The 19,737-nt window shown below is 46.5% G+C and overlaps 1 protein-coding gene and 1 long non-coding RNA gene across 2 annotated transcripts in view; one reads left to right on the plus strand and one right to left on the minus strand.

Moving 5' to 3' along the window:
• The window catches only part of LOC110255523, a 34,229-nt gene that overhangs the window by 13,574 nt on the left and 918 nt on the right, over positions 1-19,737 (plus strand). Inside the window, exon 3 of the long non-coding RNA XR_002335960.1 lies at positions 19,436-19,607. This is a non-coding gene — a long non-coding RNA (uncharacterized LOC110255523). The remainder of the gene's footprint in view (positions 1-19,435; positions 19,608-19,737) is intronic.
• On the minus strand, positions 1,658-16,999 carry RNASEL (ribonuclease L; the record flags this gene model as incomplete). Its single annotated transcript, NM_001097512.1, is given in 7 exon segments — positions 1,658-2,083; positions 2,730-2,896; positions 6,021-6,153; positions 7,178-7,383; positions 8,731-8,816; positions 12,767-14,426; positions 16,961-16,999. Coding segments are annotated over 6 exon segments (2,232 nt in total). The 5' UTR covers positions 14,238-14,426; positions 16,961-16,999.

Here is a 19,737-nt window from a genome sequence, read left to right on the forward strand (position 1 = left end):
ATTTGAAAACTTGGGAACTCCCGTCATTGCTCAGTGGTTAACAAACCCGAGTAGTATCCATGAGGATGTGAGTTCGATCCCTGGCCTTGCTCAGTGGGTTAAGGATCTGGCATTGCCGTGAGCTGTGGTGTAGGTCACAGACCTGGCTCGGATTCCGCGTTGCTATGGCTGAGGCAAAGGCTGGCAGCTGTAGCTCCAATTCATCCCCTAGCCTGGGAACTTCCATATGCCACAGGTGTGGTCCTAAAAAAAATCAACCAATCAATCAATAATAAAACTTAAAGCAATCTTGCTACTCCTAAAACCTTAAAGAAACGCCTTAAGTTTGTTTCTTCCAGCACTTAATTTCATTCAGTGACATCCATTTTAAACCGCCTCCTTTTCAGAAAGCACCTAAGACGCTGGCTTTTCTTCCCAACTCCTCTCATTACAAAACTTCATTTTCCCCACCACACGACAGTGAGGATAAATGGAAAGAACATCAGACTTCAAGCCAGAAAATCTTTTCAAATCAAGATAGTGACACTTCCTTGCTCTGCATTAGAGTAAATCAACTTGTCCTGAACTTTAGTCTCCTCATCTGCAAAATGAGGATCACAACACTTGCTTTACAGGATTATTTTGAAAACTAAAAGGAATAAAAATATGCAGATGGAATTTAAAAATTATAAAGCACCATCAAAATGTAAGCTAGCATTATTATTCATGTATGAGGATGGGTCATTCATTTTCAACGAATATTTATTAATCATTACCATGTAGCAGACATTTTACTACAATCATATATATAATTGGCCTTAGGGAGCTTAGGTTCCAGGGGGAAGAAGCACGTTCTGATGTGGCTCTGGGTGCTAGGGAGTCAGAAAAGATGCTCAGACTCGGGTATGGAAAGTGAAGGCGTTCAGAGGGCTTCCTGAGGAGGTGACCCTGGAATTGTCTCACTACAGATCCAAAAGCAAGACATCAAATTTGAGTCACTCCTCTACAAGGTGGACCACACACTCCACAGACATGGGCTCCCCACCAGTTCAATTGTGTCCTAGCCTCTGAAGGCAGTTCCTCAACCTCAGTGCCACGGATATTTTAGGCTGTAACTCTGTGTTGCAGAGGTGCTGTCCTGTGCACATCCTAGAACGTTCAGTAGCATCTCTGGCCTCTGTCTATCAGATGCCAGTAACACTGCCTACTCCCAGCTTTGACAGCCAAAAGTCAAAGATAATGCCCAATGGTCCCCGATGGGCAAGACTGCCCGCAGTTGAGAAATTCTGACTTAAGGTCACAGAAAACTAACACAGGTGATTCTAGAAGGAATGGAATTCATACAGTAATTACTTAGACTTATACTAGTTAGTGTTCAACAAATATTGAAGGGATGAATGAGTCACCCAGATCTCCTTTGATGTATTCCTTTTGGGTCTCATCCAGAAGGGCTCTGAGCTAGTAATTAAGTTCTAAGGTGCCTGAGGGAGAGGTAACAATAACACCACATCCATTTGTGCTTTGTGCAAGTTATACCATCTGGGGAAAGTAGTTCTAACTCTCTGAGTCTCTCAGGCACTTCAGTTCCTGAATGGGGGTATGAACCCTATCTTGCAAGGTTGTTGGGAGAATTACATGAGATAACTGATGTAAAGCACACAGCATTAGAGGTCTAAGAACTTATTCCTTTGGTGCAATTGACAAGAGGAATCTTAGGATGAACTCCTAAGTTTTCCTGTAAAAGGACTAGAATAGTTTGAGCATATACTTTTTTTGTTGTAAACATGTGGGGAATGCTGAGCACGGTGCCAGGAACTGACACATCAGCTATCCAACTCATTGCCCACAAGCCATCCGGTTAGTTAAGAGGCCCAGAGAGTTGTGACTTGCCCAGGATCACACAGCCAATAAGCACGTCCCTGAATTCAGAAGCCACTAGGTCTGGCCATCACCAGCTCCATCACACCTCAGCTTGTTTGGATTGTGAGTTTTGGGAAAATGCTTCATATATTCTGTGTTCTGTAGTTTCGTGTAGACATACATGACCAGATCGGGAAATTTCTCCTGAAAATACTGAGAAGGTTCTCCAATTATCGACTTCATCCTGAAATGAAACAGAAATATTTTGACATGCTTGTCCCAAACTCCACACCCTTCCCCACCTTTACAGCATAGGGCCCTGGAGGTCCTTTTGGTCCCCTGGTTCCTATAGCAGAATAAATAAGGAGTTTGGAATTTGACAGAACAAGATTTATCTCCTGACTCTTCAACTAATTGAGTGAACATTGGCAACTTAATTTTCATGAACCTCAATTTTAGGATCCATAAAACAGAGAAAATACAATTCCACAACCCCTCATCTACACTGCTGAAATCCAAAAAAGCCCTGAAAACTGCAGGTTTTGTGTGAGTTTGCAGCTAAGATTTTTGGTAGCTAAAGCTAATTTAAGTAGCATGGGGCCACTTTTAATAAAGCTACATACACTGTACCCAGCCCCCTGTGTTTTTTCACCCGGGAGTCACTGGCCTTCTGTTCAAGGAGGCTCAGCAAAAGCTGTTAAGAAGATGAGACCCTACTGGGCATCGCTGATTGTGAGATGGTCCTTTTCCAAACAGAAGGGAGAAATTACTTTCTTTTCACCAAAATAACTTTTCTTGTTTCCATCAAATAGCGTATACAAATTTAGACCTGAAATTTTAAGATTATTTTTATCTCATACATGGCTTATGAGAGTGAAAAAAATTCTTACTTTTTATTCTTTTGTTCATTGATGTGTTCTCCCAAGTTCCGGATGAATTTCAGCAAATCACCCAAAGTATCCTGATAGAGATTGCCTTCATTTGTATGTTTTGCCTTCTTTTTTTTGCTTATTTTTTTATAATATGCATTCATCTCTTCCATAACAAAGCTGTCAATCTTAAAAAAAAAAAAGAGACACCAAAACGTGGTAGCAACACGAAATAAATCCTGATAGACTTTTAATATGAAAAGGCAGGATACAAATTAGAATATATGCCAAAATTACCACTCGTTAATAAAGCAAATTAATAGAAAAGAATGGAAGTAAACACTGTACACCACAGTGCTAACCGCAGTTGTGTCTGGATGTGGAATTATAAATTCATGTATCTGTTTTCCAAGTGAATGGTTTTCATAGAAATTAACTGCATTAAAAACATGGTTTAGGAAATTACTGTTAAATGAGGAAATCTGCTCACTATACTATACAGTATGTTACCCTTGTGGCCACCCTTCCAAATTTGGACTTGGTTATCTTTCCTTTTTTTTTTTGGCTTCACTTTTTAGGACCGGCCCCCAAGACATACGGAAGTTCCCAGACTAGGGGTGGAATTGGAGCTGCAGCTGCCAGCCTGTGCCACAGCCACAGCAACGAGGGATCTGAGCTGCATCTGCAACTTACCCCACAGCTCACGGCCACACCAGATCCTTAACCCACTGAGCGAGGCCGGGGATCAAACCCCCATCCTCATGGATACTAAGGATTCGTTTCTGCTGCGCCACAATGGGAACTCCTATTTTTCCTTTTGAAGGGTTGTCCTGACTAAAACCAGGGCTGGCAGCCATGTGCCATAGAGAGTGTGGTTGTTTTTTGTTTTGTTTTGCTTTGTTTTTAATTATGTTGCCAATGGCTATGGGTTTCACCTTGACTTTAGTTGTCCCAGGGCAACTGCTCTCATAATAATAATGGCTTCCTGGAGCTCCCGTTGTGGGAACAATGGGTTACAAACCCGACTAGGATCCATGAGGATGCAGTTTGATCCCTGGCCTGATCAGTGGGTTAAGGCTCCGGTGTTGCCATGAGCTGTGGTATAGGTCCCAAATGTGGCTCAGATCTGGCATTGCTGTGGCTGTGGTGTAGGCTGGCAGCTGCAGCTCCAGTCCTACCCCTGGCCTGGGAACTTCCATATGCTCTGGTTGTGACCCTATAAAACAACAACAATGATAATAATAATGCCTTCTTTCTTTGTGCTCGCGCTCTTATAGACAGCTCTGATATTTAGAAAGATTTGGGAGCAAGAGAATTAAATGCAACAACCATGAAGCCCAAGGGTCCCTGAGGAAGAGTAACTGCTGACCAGAAGGCTGCCTGGGGTAATATGTGTGGAGCACGTGTGAGAAATGCTGAGCATGTGTGTGTGGTAGGAGGGGCAGCTGTGCGAAGAAGGCGGCAGTCCACACTGGGAAAAAAACTGCACGACCATGAAAATGGGAGAGTCACTAAAATGAACAGGCAAACAAAGCCTAAGTTGGAAATTAAAAGACTTGAAATCAATCAAAATTCAATGTGTCACTGAAGTTTAAGGGAAAAGAACCCCAATGAACTGGAAGGCAAAAGAACAGAATTCTCTTCCCAGTTCTGCAAACCTCTGACTTTCCAGTCTAGGGAATTTGGGTTCCACTTCTTTCGGTGGGAGGGAGGGCAGTGCTGCACCTGCGGCACATGGAAGTTCCTAGTCCAGGGGTCCAATTGGAGCTGCAGCTGCTGGCCTATACCACAGCCACCGCAATGCCAGATCCAAGCTGGGTCTTTGACCTATACCGAGGCCTGTGGCAGCACGGGATCCTTAATCCACTGGGCAAGGCCAGGGATTGAACCCCCATTCTCATGGATACAAGTAGGGTTCTTAATCCACTGAGCACCACAGGAACTCAGGGTTCCACTTCTGAGCCTCAATTTCTTCAGCAATTAAATGAGTTGATGGACTTGATGGCATCCTAAGTTTGTGCAGTGAGTGGTTTTAATGCATAGCCTTTAAGCCAGACTGCCCCCTGTTGCGCCCTTACTCACTCTTTGCCTTACTGTCCGTGCCTCAGTTTGCCGACCTGCAAGATGGAGATAATTGCCTTAGAGGTCGTTGTAAAGATTAACTGTGGTGACTCGTGTAAAGTCCTGAGAACCATGGCTACCACAGAGTCAGCGCCACATAATCATTAGCCACTACTATCATCTGCTCTGGTTTCAGATGTCTTTATTTCTGTGTTTAACTATTAGCTAAAGTTTTATAGACAGTCATTTAGCAAAGAGCTATGGCATACCCACACCATGCCAGGAGTACAGTAACAGACAAGACAAGGGACAGTTTCTGCCCTCATGGAACTTACGGTAGCAGCAAAGACAGATGTTAAGCCAACAATTACTTGTGTGATGTGCAGTCCAGAGTCAAACAAGGGAAGGAAAGCAAAATGAGACCCAGAAACAGAGGTATGGGAGAAGCAGAGTCCTAGATCGAGCCTAAGATAGGGATCTCACTTAAAAACCTGAGAATTATGGATTTTCCCATGATACTTTGCACGTGTCTCTAGGGTACCCAGCATGTGTCCCACAGCCATCATTTCTGTGGGTCTTTCAGCCCCACATGGACGCTGTATTCTGTATATCCCTGATGTTGCATGGCCCAACGCATTCTGGTACTTAATAGATGTCTGCTAATTAATAATAATGAAGGTTCTCAGAGTACTGACTAGACTGAGATAGTGATTAATTTTCATGTTTCACTATATTTAGCTCAAGTTAGGTAGACCTTCTCTAGAAGAGCTGGAATTTGAAAGATTGTCTTTTTTCTCATCATCATCTGTTTTCTCACGCAGAAATTTGTTTCGTGTGTATGCTCAGAGCTAGGCTGTTTACAGAGAGCAGAGGCAGCCAGCCCCACAGGGAAACACCCATGGGGGCGTACCTCCTTTGGGCTGAACTCTATGTAATCAGCTGCTCTCATCTCTCTGGCAATAGAATTACTAGTCAGATCTCACTCAGAAAACAAGGCTTGAGAGAAAGAGTCACAGAAAAGGGAAAGATCTGTGCGCTGGGACAAGGCCGTTGCAGAGAGGAGCCTAGACAGTCTATCGGGAGGGCCTGGCCTGGAGAAAGACCTGAAAGGGCAGAGGGGAACTGGGCTGAGAGGAGGGAAAGGAACGTCTCCTCCCTCACCCAGGAGTTAGAAAAAAGTAGGGAAACTAACATAACACATGACACAGAGTCTTATCCCTGAAATAACTCCCAGACCATAGGAATTCATACCTTAGTTGTCCACTGGGCAAAACTAGTAGAAAGTTCAGATGTTCCAGGTTGCAGTAGCTGGAGGATTCTGCTGTTTTGATTTCGCGTTTTGATGTCAGATTCATTTCCCACGTCCCTAAGGGTCCTGTAACGGCTAGAATGACAGAGTTATCGTGATCAGTACATCCTTTTTCACTCTTTCCAGAAAGAAAAAACTATTAAACGTTGGATTTTTTTTTTTTTTTTTTTTTGCTTTCTGGGTTGCACCCACAGCATATGGAGGTTCCTAGGCTAGCGGTCTCATTGGAGCTACAGCTGCCGGCCTATACCACAGCCGCAGCAATGCGGGATCCTTAACCCACTGAGAGAGGCCAGGGATCGAACCTGCAACCTCATGGTTCCTAGTCGGATTCGTTTCCGCTGCGCCACAACGGGAACTCCTAAATGGCGGTTTCTGAGAGAAGTAGTAAAAGCACGTATCTAAAAATTCTGCCTAATAGGAGACATGCCTCTCCCCCCTCATCCCTCTCTCCCTCTCTCTCTCCTTCCACCCATCCTTCTTCTATTCTTCGCTGAAGAAAACCAGAGTCCAGAGAGGTTAAGCCACTGCTCCAATGACACTCAACCAGGAAATGCCAGGCTGAGAGAAAAGTCTGGGCCATCTGATTCCCAGCCTGACTCCTGCCTCCAGCATCTCACCAGGAAGGTTAATTTCACTGACCACGTGGGGCCCAGATTAAATAGTGTTCTGAGTGTGTCTGTGCGGATGTTTCCAGAGATTAGCATTTGAACCAGCAGACTCAGTAAAGCACTGGCCCTCCCCAGTGTGAATGGACATCATCTAAGCGTGGGGAGGGGGGCTGCTGAATGAAAGAGGAAATTCACCCCTCCCTGCCTGATTGCTTCAGCAGCGGGACATTGACCTCGGCTCTCCTAGTTCTCAGGCCTTCAGACCCTTACTGAAATCTACATCTTCAGCTCCCCTGGTTCCCAGGTCTTTGGATTCAGACTCAATCACACCATTGGCTTTCCTGGGTCTCCAGCTTGAAGATGGCAGATAGTGGATCTTCTCTGCCCCAATACTACATGAGGCATCTCCTTATTTTATATGCATATATATATATCTCCCTGATTGTCACCATCTTGGAAGCCTGTATTAGACACTCAGCTTTCCTTACCTCTCCCAGCTCCAAAAGAAGGGATGAGCCAGCAGGCTGCTCAGACGGTCCTCCACATTGTCCCCTGGGTGGAACAGGTGATGAATGAGGTCCCGAGTCTCCTCATCTGGAGAGCCTTGAATCACCTCTTCAAAACTTTGATTCTTCAGTGTCTCAAAAGAAATGTCTCCCTTTTTTACCACATAGAGGACCAGCAATCCTAGGGCCTGCACAAAAGTCACAAATCAAGCCAAAGGCGCTTATGAGGTATCACCCATTTTTGGGGAACTTTGCAGGGTGTGGTGCAGGCTATGAACAAATGGAAAACGGGGGGAATCTCGGGGAGTCCACAGGCTGGTCAGGGAGAGAAGGCACAGGCTTATGCACAGAGAAGTCTGCAAGGTGGTATATGGACCCCACAGCTGAGGTTTATAAGGAGCAAAGGATAATCTCAGGGCAGAGTCTCAGGGCCGACTGCTTGGAGGAAGAGGAATTTGAGCTAGACCTCAAAGGACGGATAGAATTTAGATGAACACGGGAAAGGGAGAAGGTTTCCAATAAGGGGGATGCTCGGAATCTGGCTAGGACCTGGGCCTTTGGGTTGCGGCTATGTCAGGCCACAGATAAAGGAGCCAGACCAAGTCAAGCAGAATACAGGGAAGGCCCCAGGCGTCAGGACACAGTGGGGAGGAGAGGCCAGGAAGGATGCCAGCATAGGAACTTCCACCCTGGCCAAGACCCCAGTCAGGGAAGGAGCTCAGATCCAGAGCCACTGAACCAGAGAGGCCAGGCATGGATGGAGAGCTCGTGCCCACTGGGTTGGAAGGTCAGCACCAGGAGATCTCCAGGTGCCCACTGGGTTGGAAGGTCAGCACCAGGAGATCTCCAGGTGCCCACTGGGTTGGAAGGTCAGCACCAGGAGATCTCCAGGTGCCCACTGGGTTGGAAGGTCAGCACCAGGAGATCTCCAGGAGAGCGCTGCCCTGGTCAGGTCAGAGTCTATCTGGGAGCCATGATCTGCAGAGGCTATGCTCTGCCTCTTCTCTGGAGAAACAGTTATTTCAGGATCTTAACCTCCGGGGATAAGTTTAGTGTCTCTTGAGCCAGGGATCCATCCCATCCCTCTTACGTGCTTCAGAGGCCCTTAGTGTCTGGCCCTCCTAGGAGCTAGCACATGGGTTTCAATGGAGTGGGAAAAGAAATCTCATTTACTTTGTCTTTAGGCAGAAAATACCTCCTATAGGAATTGCGGAGTGATTTTGGAGCTATCTCCTAGAGATAATTCTAGAAGAAATGTGGCATGCTCGATGTATTTACTGATTAGCCTGTGGGGTAGAGAGAGATCCAAAGAGATGCAGAAACGGGCCACAGAGACAGCCAGCTCCACACCAATCAAGGGAAATGCTATTATCTGCAGGGGTGGGGGGCGGGGGGGGCAGGCAATGAGTACTGGGAAAATGCCTTGAAATTTCTTTCCTTTCTAGTTAAAGCAGGGATGTCCTCTAATTGGCCACAGGAAGTAAGGTGAATAAGGAAGTAGAAAGATGGAAAGGTGAACCATTTATAGAAATTACCTCTAGATCTCTTTTGATTTTCTGTGGATCTTCAGCCCATTTGATGCTTTTATCAAAATCTGCCAGGAAAGTACCATTCTTGGAATCTAAGGGACAGTTTGTAGAAATGCATTGAAAATCCTCATTCTCCATGTTGTAATTGATTTAAACAAACATGTAACACAATGTACAATCCATCATCGTTGAGGAAGACAATAACAAGCTCATATCTGCCTTGTTTGCTTCCCAAAACACTGTCATGTGTACTGAGTATTTTGAGCTGTTAGGTATCTGCCAAGAGCTGGACTTACAGAAGCATGAAAACAAGCTTAACCAGCGCCCCATTCATGCAGTTCCTTGGGTTAAAGAGCCCAGATTTTAAAGAAGCTGGTGGCAAGAGCTAAGGTTATATCCTATAGCCAAAGAACGACAAAACACCAAGGATCCAAATCCAAGATCACTTAAGCATAGCAATCCACAAGATCGACCCCGCTGGCTACTGCCCACTCTAATGTCGTCATCAGTTGCCACGGATCAACCACGTGCTTGTAATGAGTCTCCACCTCCTCACCCCACCCCCCAGAACCTTTCTCCCTTAAAGGAAGTCACTGAGACCTCAGAAGGAGGAAGGCATGGATGAGAGAGGTGAGGAACAAAATGAAATGGGGATGAATCCGTGATCAGTCCTCAAGAAGGTGTCTCGAAGTAGTCTGAGGAAGAAGACTGGGTGACCTCAGATAGGACGACAGCCAGTACAGCTGTGTGTTTCTCAAACCCCTTTTTATGAACTTAGACATCAACATTGTGTGGGAACCCAGAGCCTAACAAAAACGAGCCCATCAAGTAATTCAGCAAGTGTTTAGTGAAGAAAAAAACGGTGCTGAGGAAGGAAGTATCCTGGCCCTGTGGAGTTTAGGGTCTCTGGATGAGGAGACTGATATTAAAGGAATAATTACACAAGTAAACATTAAATTTGTTGCAAGTTTGAAAATGCGAGCCAAAAATGCAGGATGCCCTGAAAACATAACACGACATGCTCTACAGGGCTGCATCGGGCGGCGGAGAGAAGTCTTCCCTAAGGAAGAGACGTCTAGATGCGAAAGATGGGTGAGATTTGGGAAGGTGCGTGGAATGGGGAAGAGAGAATTCTGGAGAATTCCGCTCTGACGGAAGGAAGGCCCAAGTGCCTGGGGACGAGGAACAGAGAAAGTGGCCTGCAGTGAGAGGCAGACCTTAAACCACAGGTTGTTTTCAATTATTTGAATGATAAGTTCTCTTCACTTGTTTAAGCCCCTTTGAGTTGAGTTTTCTGCTCCTTCAATTTGAAAGTGCCTAACAGAACACTTCACATCACTTGAAACACTTGATTTTTTTCCCACAGGCCCCAATTTCTCATTTTTAGATTCAACAGACCTCGTTAAAGTGCTATAACATTTTTTAATGCTTGCGTCCAGTTTCTGTACTACACTCTCCGGAGGGATGGCGGCCCTGCTGACAAATGATCTGGTGCCAGTGGAACTGGTTTCATGCTGCTGGCATGGGAAACTATGGGAGGTTAAATGTCTGCTATTGTTTTTTTGTGTGTGTTTTTGTGTGTGTGTGTTTTGTCTTTTTGCCATTTCTTGGGCCACTCCCGTGGCACATGGAGGTTCCCAGGCTAGTGGTCGAATCGGAGTTGTAGCCACTGGCCTACACCAGAGCCAGAGCAACTCAGGATCCGAGCTGCACCTGCAACCATGGCAACACCGGATCCTTAACCCACTGAGCAAGACCAGGGATCGAACCCGAAACCTCATGGTTCCTAGTCAGATTCCTTAACCACTGAGCCAAAACAGGAACTCTTGTCTGTTGTTTTAAGCCACCAAGAGTGTGACAGTTCCAACAGCCACGGGATGCTCATGCACTTGGCGAGCTCTGTCTCTTTGGGCGTACAGTCTTGTTCTTCGTGCCTCTCTTTTATGGCATGGGTACCTCTTAAATAATTGAAGTGATTCTTGACTACAGGCTCTTCTTTGCAGTTGAGACGCCCTGTGTCCTGTGAATTGCTCCTGTTAATGTCACCCAGCGTGGGGGAGGGGCGGAGGCAATTGTCAGAGCCTCTGATTTAAACTCTGGGGTGAGCAGGACACACCACTTAGTAGTTGCTTTGGCAGAAACCTTGTGGGTTTAACTGCTCTTTGGTTCTCTTGAGATCACCAGTGACCCAGTGTCTCAAGTAGTCCCCCTGTCTGCAGACAGACAGGCCTGTAATAGATGCTTGGTCCCTGGGGAAGAGGGAGGGGAAGCCCAGGATTTGATCTTTCTAATTTCTACTGATGCAGCAATCTGTCTGCTGGCTGGTTTTTGGTCCTCTGGCTTCTATCACTTTTGAGTGGCACCTTTCTATCACTTTTGAGTGGCACCTTCCGTTTCTGCTGTTCCCACTTTCAAGAGTAATGCTTCCCTATAGCTTTTTTGCATTTGCCCTGGGCTCCTGTGTTATTCTTCAGTCCCATCCTATCTATCCATGATTCTTCAAGAATTTTGTCCTACAGAATTCTTTTTTTATGTTGATCTCAGCGAGGAATTCATTTTAAAAAACCCTCTCTCCTCATTTGAGAGATTTAATACAAGGAAGAGTCTGCAGTATGGGCTACATTGTCACCTCAAGGTAGAAATATCATCAATTCTTTTTTTTGTTTGTTTTTTAGGGCTGCACTTGTGGCATATGGAGGTTCCCAAGCTAGGGATCGAATCAGAGCTACAGCTGCTGGCCTACACCACCACCACAGCAATGCGGGATCCAAGCCACACCTGTGACCTACACCACGGCTCACAGCAACACCAGATCCTTAATCCCCTGAGCGAGGTCAGGGATTGAACCCGCAACTTCATGGTTCCTAGTCAGATTCGTTCCCGCTGCGCCGCGACAGGAACCCCATCATCAGTTCTTTATTGTTCAAGCTTAAGAACAGAAGCAGCGGGGCTAGAAATGTCAAAGAACAGGTAGTTGCAAGTTGTTTTTCTTTGGAATGTGATATGGGACTTTTGCATAAAGATCGGCAGGTAGAATCAGGAAGGCCCTCGCCCAAAGCCGAAACCTGAAGATTCTTTCTCACGTGGTGGAGCTGCGCATGTTTCTGGCCCTTGTCATTTCCGCAGCAAAGTTGCTTGAAACCAGGAAAGACTGCAGGAGCACCTGCCCTCAAACTAAAAGCCAGATCTCGGATGTAGTCCTACATATACCGATTTTTCTCTTCCATGACCTTAAATACCATTCTCTGCCTGTCGATATCCTCTTTCATCCTGGTCCTTTACGCCAAGCTTAAATCTCAGTGAATAACTCTCGGTTAAGGATCTGCTTCTGCTTGCCCTCTAGACAAGTTGTTGGGTACCTACAGTGTACAGGTAACCGACGTGCAATGATCCACTGGTGTGTGGAAAAAATAACATTACAATGTACAGGTGACGTGTCCGTTTGCCACACGGCACTTAGACCTCATAACAATCTTACGAAGGAGGTATTACCAGTCTCAAAGGAGGAAACTAATGCTCACAGAATTAAGCCATTTGCTTGAAGTTACAAAGCTCCCTAAACATGGCTAAGGCCAAGGTTCTTCCTACCGCAACACATTTCCCCAGGACTTTACCCTCAGCTCTGCTTGTTTCCTTGAATGTTGTTTTAGTTTATTGGTTGCCTTAATCCTCAAACTGAATAATCCACACCGACCCTAGTTCTTTCCTCTTCTGCCAGGAAAACGCTTTCCTTTTGTAAATAAAAACCCAGAGTTCCTACCATGGCTCTGTGGGTTAAGAATCCAACATAGTATCCGTGAGGATGCAGGTTCGATCCCTGGCTTCATTCCGTGGGTTAAGGACCTGGCATCACTGCAGGTTGCAACGTAGGTCACAGATGCAGCTCGGATCTAGTGCTGCTGTGGCTGTGGTGCAGGCCGGCACTTGCAGCTCTGATTCAACCCCTAGCCTGGGAACTTCCATATGCCGTGGGTGCAGCCATAAAAAGAAAAAGTAAAGAAAAACCCTACGACTGACTTTTAAGAGAAGGCTAGGGACTCACCTATTAAGATGTTTTGTGGCTGCAGATCCTGGTGAGAGTATCCAGAGCGATGGAGTTCTCCAATAGCTTTAAACAGAGACGAGAGGATGTTTCGGGCAGACTCATCCTCCTCGTTTGGCACAGCGTCCCCTCGGTGGTTGGCCAAGTGCTCCTGCAGCGTGTACTCACACAGCGCGAGGCACACATGCAGACAGCTCCCGTCGCTCTCACTGCCATAGAACGTCACCACGTTATCGTTGGCTCGGCTGCTCTGCAGGCAAGAGACTTCCTGTTGTCCCCGTGTGCTGCCTTCACTGAACCGCTTCACAGCCACCTCTTGGTCTTCATAGAGCCCCAGGTAGATGCCCCCTTCAGCAGTGTCCGCAATTTTATACTCTTCGTCAATGAAGATCTTGAGTTTGCCAATCATGGGGCGCCATATCCTGTGCAGATGTTTCAGGGCCTCCCCCCAGCGTGAGCTCTGAGGCTTCCAGTCTTTAGCAGGAGGGCGAAAATCTTCTCCGGCTTTATGAAGGCGAAGAAACTTCACAAGGTCACTGTCGTAATTGCGTCTCGCTATTGCCACAAGGTCCCCGCAATTTGTGCTGGCCCCTCTGTGGCACAGCAGCTTGGCGATTTCCTCTAGTCTGAGTTCGACAGCAAGCAGCAGGGCCGTCTTGCCCTCTCTGTCTGTGTCATTCACTTCTATCTGTTCTTGTTCCAGAAGCATCTGCACCAAATCCAGATTCTTCCTTTCCACTGCCAGGATCAGGGGCGTCTTACTTCCTTCCCCCCTCACATTGACATCGGCCCCGTGGTCCAGCAGGAGGCGAGTGATGGCCTTCGCCTTCCCATCGTCGGGGTTGAGAAGAGCATAGACCAAAGCATTTCTGCCCATGTTGTCACGGGCATCGACCTCTGCCTTCATCTCGTGGAGGAGGATCGTCACGACACCCACATGCCCCTTTTCAGCAGCATCCATGAGGGCGGTGGCCCCTCCTTTCCGAATCCTCTCTTGATCCTGCTTTGTCTTTCGATGCATGTTCACGTCTGCTCCATTCTCATACAGGAACCTTAAGGCTTCGACTCTACCGTACACGGCGGCTTCCATGAAAGCTGTGAAGCCATTAACATCGCACTCGTTCACATCTTCCACGTTAGGAAGTAAGAGTTGGAGCAGCCTCACGTTCCCGGTGATGCCAGCGATGATGAAGGGAGTGGCCCCATTCCTCTTCCGCAGACAAGGGTCGGCGCCATGCTTCAGCAGAAGAGCCACAAGGTCCTCACTGTCCATTTGCACTGCACTATGCAAAGGTGACCAGCCCCATTCCTCTTCCTGGAAATTGGCATCAGCCCCTCTTTCTAGCAATTGCCGGACCTGCTCAATGTCTGCTTCTTGAACAGCTTGAGTCAACATTTCTTCCAAGGAAGCCCCCCCATCACTAGAGGGTGTGGGTGTTTCCTGAGGGTTGTTATGGCGCTTGGTCTCCATGACAGTAAATACCACTGGCTGCAACTCTTTTTGCCTTTTCTTTGAGAAAATGAAAACGTATCTCCTTGGAATTTGACCAAAGGGGACATGGAACGCTTAGAAGCTCCTGTCAGGGGAAATGGGAATTATCTGGCCATAGCCCCTCGCTATGAGGCAGCACAGTGCTCGTGGAGTCTTCTGACTTTCCGCCTAGAGATGAGAGAGGTACTTTATAATGTTATAATAGTGAGAAAACACTTGTATCAGAGAAATTAATTTTTTTCTTCACTGTGCTCAAGGCATACAGAAGTTCCTAGGCCAGGGGTCAGACCTGTGCCACAGCAGCAATCTGAGCCACTGACAATGCAGGATCCTTAACCTGCTGTGCCACCAAGGAAATTCTCAGAAAAATTAATTTTATTAGCAACCTTTTCAAAATATATCTACTCAGTTATTATAGAAACTTTGATTACAGGATATCATAAATATATACAAATTATAAATAAGAAAATTATTATTCTATGGTACCACTGCCCAGAAACAGGCATTGTTAATATTTTAGTATAGCTCCATAGATTTTTTAAAAATAGTTGGGCTCCTGCTAGGTAAATAACTTTGCATCCTCTTCCCTTTCATTTAATGCTTCACTATAAATGACCTATGTTATTACAAAGTGTTTTAAAACATTTCATGGCTGTGCAATATGCCATCAGAGAGTTGTTGCAGTTCCCTATTACCGAGCAGATTTTTCAAGTAACTTTTAGACAAGAGTTTTAAAATGAGAACATCTTCACAATTCTAAATAATGTGGCAGCAAGCAGCTTATTTTAGTTTGCTTTCTTATGACAGAGCTTGTAAGAGATTTCTTTTTTTTTTTTTTTTTTTTTTTGTCTTTTTGTTGTTGTTGTTGTTGTTGTTGCTATTTCTTGGGCCGCTCCCGTGGCATATGGAGGTTCCCAGGCTAGGGGTTGAATCGGAGCTGTAGCCACCGGCCTACGCCAGAGCCACAGCAACGCGGGATCCGAGCCGCGTCTGCAACCTACACCACAGCTCACGGCAACGCCGGATCGTTAACCCACTGAGCAAGGGCAGGGATCGAACCCGCAACCTCATGGTTCTTAGTCGGATTCGTTAACCACTGCGCCACGATGGGAACTCCAAGAGATTTCTTGTGATAGATTTCAAAGAACTGAATGGTCAAAGGCTGTGATTGTTTTTAGGATTCTCAGCCTGTATTACTGATTTTTTTTCCAATGCCATATAAACATACTCTTATCAGAAACAGATGGCCTCTTGGGAGTTCCCGTCGTGGCGCAGTGGTTAACGAATCCAACTAGGAACCATGAGGTTTCGGGTTCGGTCCCTGCCCTTGCTCAGTGGGTTAAGGATTCGGCGTTGTCGTGAGCTGTGGTGTAGGTTGCAGACGCGGCTCGGATCCAGTGTTGCTGTGGCTCTGGTGTAGACCGGTGGCTGCAGCTCCGATTCAACCCCTAGCCTGGGAACCTCCATATGCCGCGGGAGCAGCCCAAGAAATAGCAAAAAAAGACAAAAAAAAAAAAAAAAAAAAAAAAAAAAAAAGAAGAAATAGATGGCCTCTTGAAAACACCAGAACCCTCATTTAATGAGACAAAATGTGTCTTCTGTCAATTTGCATTTCTGGTTGCCATTGCTCGGTGTGTCTCTGACTCTCTGCGGATGTGCTTTCCTATTTTAAGGTAGTATAGGATAGGAGTTCCCTAGTGGCCCGGCAGTTAAGGATTCGGTGTTGTTACTGCTGTGGTGCAGGTTCAGTCCCTGGCCTGAGAACTTGCACAGCTGCAGGTGTGGCTGAAAAAAATTAAGTCATGCAGGGTAGGGGAAAGAGCTAGGCTCTGACCTCAGCAAGATCTACATTTGAGCCCCTGGTTGTCTGACTACTAGACTCTTACTTCCTAATTGTATAACCTTAGATTATTGAGTCTCAATTTTCTGTTTCCTCAAATGTGGCAACGATAAATAAAGTCCCCCCTAGAAAGTGTATTAAAGTAGGGAGGGGGAAATATTAGGCATCCGATAAATGGTAGAGCTAATGATGTCCCCTTATAAAAAGGTTAATAAATCCACCCTCCCCACCCATGTGCATATACCTGCTACACAAATAGGAATCTGGGGTGTTTGTTTTTAGTCCAGCTGCCCTCAGTCACATCAGAGCAATTTAGAACCAGTTCAAATATCAGACAGCAGCAAACTGTTACTTACATATTTAGCGAACTGCATCGGCTACAAAATTCACAAGGCCACCACTTTTCAGCCATCTCACCCCTCTGACATTCTCAAAACTCCCACCTGGGAGAGCCGATCGATCGGATGGGCAGCGTAAGCACAAACACCCGGCAGTGACACCTCTGCTTGTGTAGACAGTTCTGGTGAGGATGGGTGTTGAGGTGGGCTGGAGTAAGTAAAGGAGCAGAGGAGGAAGAAACTCAAAGAAAGCGAGAGCAGAGAACAGAAACAGCTCAGCGAAAGGGCTGCAAGGGGAGAGTCTCGATTTCACTTTCATTTTCTCCAAGTACCAGAGATGCCCGACAAACCAAGCCCACTTGAAAGAAGACTGTGTGGATAGTGACAGAAACCCTGGAATGCTCCCGGGGGTGCAGGTCCTCCGGAGCTGTGTGTCCTTCCTTCCGCCCAGCCCACCCTCGGGAATCGTTCAAAGAAAACACCTTCTCAGGCTTTTCCGGCTCTCTTCCTTCTGCGCACCTTACCTTTTAAATGCAGCCGCCTCCTCCCTCTGGCAGCACTTCATCGTCAAATCCTCTTGCCAGCGGGCAAACAGCGCCTCCTGAGGAAGTCCCTGAGCCAGTGGGCGGGGCCAAAAAAATGTGGAAGGAGGAGGGAGGGCACACTGCACATGCCCACACCCAGGCAGAGGTGGTGGCACCTTTAAACCCCCTAGAGGAAAGGGATGGCTCTTCCCTGGCAGCTGGGCGCTGACTTGACGTCCAGGATCCTGCTGCTCAGCCTTGAGCCTTTCAGGTCCCAGCATCCAGCTCCATCCCAACCATGTTTTCCCAAATCCCTGTCTTTTTGAAGGAGTGAATAGTACCTGCTACCGGAAAAGAAGAATGATGACGATGATGGTGATGGTAGCAGACATTTACATAGCTCTTGCGTGTGCTCAAGTAACTGTTCTGAGCCCTTTATATATATTAAATCACAAAATCTAATCCTTATGAGGTAGCTACTATTTTTGACCCCATTGTACAGATGAGGAAACTGAGGCACGAAATGATTAACTTCCCTTGTTCTAGAGATTCGGGCTGCATCACTGGACAGCATAGAGGAAAATGCCCACCCTCATTCTTATGGGAGAAGCCAGACAACATAAGTATATATAATATGCTTTGTGGTGAAAATGCTGCAGAGAATAATTAGTAGTAATTAATAAGGAGGGTTGGAAATACCAGGATGAGGATTTGCAGTGAAGGGAACTATTTTATAAATAATGAAGATTCAAACTCCACTGTCTAGCACCTGACTAACTTACATCTCTCACCCTTTGGCTCCTTCCTCAATTATTTACGTTTTAAACCTTTCTTTTCCTCATAAAGCAATTTGAATAACCAGGCGAGTTTAAAGGATTTGGGAGCCTGACCTGATGTAGCCACAGGGGGGCAGCAGAGGGTGAGGATGGGCCAGAGCCTTTCAGTGCCACAAGGAAGCAACAGCACTGATTCAGAAATAGCACCAGCTGGCCTGAATTAATGGCTTGACCTTCTGCTTTCTTATCTGGAATTCTGGAGTGCATCTTACATCAGATGAAATATAGCATGGAAACATCTGTACTATACCTGAAAAAGTAGACCTGGAATCCTGGCTTTGAATCACGACTCTTCCATTGTTTTCAAAAAGTCAAATAGTTATCGACTGATGCCTCCTGAGTCCAAGGCCCTGTGCTAAGTACCTGGAATCAGATCATAAGAATAGATAATATTCATGGGACGTTAGTGTGGTGCTAAACACTTTTATTTCATCCCCTGTTCCCTAGGCAGGGTGCATTCTTATTGTCCTCATTTACAGATGAGGGACCCAAGCCTTGGAGAGGCTTATTAACTTCCCAAGGCCATACAGCGAGTGAGCCAGGAGTCCAACCCCAATATTCCTGCTCCACAGCTCCTGCTCTGAATCGCTTTACTGTGGTCTGTTCTGTCCCATCTTATCAGATAATACGGCTCCTGATCTTGAAAGAGAGCGGTTTAGGGAAAGAAAAAGCGCTGTGGAGAGAGAAGTAGTGCTTCCAGTTCGCACGTGAGGCAATCAAGGTAAGAATGGTGTCCCAGAATCACGGAAGTGGCAGAGATTAATTCTCTGCAGTGGACGTCTGGGAAGGCTTCACTTGAGGAAGTGAGGGTTTGCTGGATTTTCAGGAGTTCTTTTGAGGAGGATATGTTCCTTCTCAGCCCCCAACCCCCAATTGAAAAAAAAAAAAAAAGAAGCCATTCAAAGCAGAGAGGACAGCTTGTGTCTAAGGGCCGTCTGGGCAGGAGATAAGTCAGGAGAGGGACTTAGGTGGGATCAGAGCCTCACATGTCATCTAAGAGATGAATGTGCCCTTATAGTCAAAGGGAAGCTGTCAAAGGGCTTTGATGCAGTCATGGTGTGCTCAGTTCTGTGTTTTATGAGTAAAGATGGACCCAGCCTGGAAGGTGAGCTGGAGGGGGAGAGGACTGGGGAGGGAAACCATGTGGGAAGCTGTTTTTGGAGCCCAGATTAAAGAGGATGAAATTTGCCTCTAAGAAATCTAGGTGAACTGGGAGAAGCAGCGTCTTTGTATCAGCGTTAGGGAGACAGAAGGCAGTAGACATCAGAGGGGCACATAACGACCTTGGCTTTGACTGTGCTCCATATGAAGAGCCTGTGGGACGTCTGGGGAGAGGAGTCTATAGGAAGCTGGAAAGGGTCATCTAACTGGTCATCTCTTGCTGGATTTAAAAAGAATCATTAACTTAAGAGACATTTGCTAAACATGTATATGCTAGCACGTTCTATGGGTGTAGAACATTGAAGAAAGGTCATGTCTCATCTCAGAGACATGATGAAATTACAAAGAATACTAATTGTTTTTAGTTTATATGACATCACAGTGGCACAGAAGTAGACCCCCCCAACCCACCCCCCGCACCCCAGTGGATAATGCATGGTTCATTGACAAAGGAGAACCACCCCTTGCTCTGTTCCAGGAAGAACTTGGAACGGCTCGGGCTGGGTCCAGTCGACAGAGGAGATGGGCTCTGAAGTGACAGCTGAGCTGGTCCAATCCACGCGACATAACAGCTTGGCTGTTGCATTGTCACCCGCTGAAGGAAGTTACCCATAATGGTGGCCACCATGAGAACCAGTCAGCAGGCAAAGGTGGGTCTTCGCCTTGTGCCTCTGCTCTTAACCTAAGAGCTCCCCTGTCTGTGTCTGTCCTGTGGCATTTCCAGAGGCCCTCTCTCCCAGGCCACCACCTCCCCCCGCCACCCCCGGCCTCCCAGCCCCC

The sequence above is a fragment of the Sus scrofa genome, chromosome 9 (assembly GCF_000003025.6).
Source record: "Sus scrofa isolate TJ Tabasco breed Duroc chromosome 9, Sscrofa11.1, whole genome shotgun sequence".
NCBI lineage: Eukaryota > Metazoa > Chordata > Mammalia > Artiodactyla > Suidae > Sus > Sus scrofa.